This window comes from Oryzias melastigma, linkage group LG2, assembly GCF_002922805.2.
Source record: "Oryzias melastigma strain HK-1 linkage group LG2, ASM292280v2, whole genome shotgun sequence".
Classification (NCBI taxonomy): domain Eukaryota; kingdom Metazoa; phylum Chordata; class Actinopteri; order Beloniformes; family Adrianichthyidae; genus Oryzias; species Oryzias melastigma.
Genome location: NC_050513.1, coordinates 20,143,839 through 20,145,058, shown reverse-complemented (window position 1 = coordinate 20,145,058; position 1,220 = coordinate 20,143,839). Strand labels below are relative to the sequence as shown.

The 1,220-nt window shown below is 46.6% G+C and overlaps 1 protein-coding gene across 1 annotated transcript in view; it reads left to right on the top strand.

Annotated features, from left to right (window-relative positions):
* The window catches only part of atg3 (autophagy related 3), a 9,959-nt gene extending 8,771 nt beyond the window's left edge, over window positions 1-1,188 (top strand). The window contains exons 11-12 of the mRNA XM_024265251.2: window positions 363-431; window positions 521-1,188. Coding sequence (XP_024121019.1) covers window positions 363-431; window positions 521-602 — 151 coding nt within the window. The 3' untranslated portion in view covers window positions 603-1,188. The remainder of the gene's footprint in view (window positions 1-362; window positions 432-520) is intronic.
* The last annotated feature ends 32 nt before the right edge of the window (window positions 1,189-1,220 follow it).

Sequence of the window (1,220 nt, the reverse complement as noted above, 5' to 3'; positions counted from 1 at the left end):
AAACTGAAACGTCCTCCAGGAGAGACAGAACAATCGTTGGAGTTTCTCTGTTTGAGAATCCATGTAACTCTGATGACATTAACAACTTTATTATTACTTTACAGTATTTGTACTGTACCAGATTATTATGAAATCTTCAAAACAGGTATAGATTATTCATGTATTTCTAAACTAATTTGTCTAAATGTGAAACTCAAAATAGAATTAAATTGAGAGGATTTAAAGAACAGAAAATAATTCTAAGCGATTGGCCCTGTTATCAGTTAATTTAGAGAAAGTCAAAGGAGTATTTTCTTCAAAAATACTTTTCTTTACATCAGTGATCTCCTAACTGACTGTTTTTTGTTTGAAACTGCCCTCAGACACGCAGAGGTGATGAAGAAGATCATCGAGACTGTGGCCGAAGGAGGCGGAGAGCTGGGAGTCCACATGTATCCTTTGGGTCCACCTCTCTGGTTTGGATCTCGGGTTCTTCGGGTTCTGGTCTCGTTGGGCCTGTTTTCCTCAGCCGGTCTTTCAGGTACCTGCTGATCTTCCTGAAGTTCGTGCAGGCCGTCATTCCTACGATAGAGTACGACTACACCAGACACTTCACCATGTAGCCGAGCAGCAGCTGAGGACGCCGGCTCTCCCTCAAAGGAACGTTTAGTTGGTTTCTCTCTGCCGTCTGTGTGTTCTGTGAAGCCCGGATGGAATCAGCATCCGTTTCATCCCTCTCTGTTTCAGTGTCTGTTTTTCTGGACCTTTTGGTTTTTCTCAGTGGTGCAGGAACCATCCGCCCTGCTCCTGCGCAGCTCTAAGGTCCGACGGTACCTGAAGCTGACCCGGGAGGCTCGGCTGCTGCTTTCTGAATGTACGCTCCGGGTCCGTTTGTGAGGAGAACCGTCCTTCCTCTCAGTGGAACCGCCTCCAAACCCACAGCTAAAGGAGACGGACTGGGACTCTGGTCGTCCGTCGCGCCGCTTTGTCTTCTGAAGCCTCCAGTGAATGTGTCGTTCCTGCGGGGGGCGGCAGAGAGCCCGCGAGGGTTTGAATACTCCTGAATAATCGGAAGATCACGGTTTAGTGAGGATATTCCACTAAAGGAGGTGTGGCGGTTGTCCTGTCCTCGCTCCACGTAAACTGCTTAACACTCATCTGTTTCAGTGATGCACATTCAAGAATAAAGTTTCCTGAAACACCAAAAAATGTTCACTGGACTTCATTTACGCTGGATTATT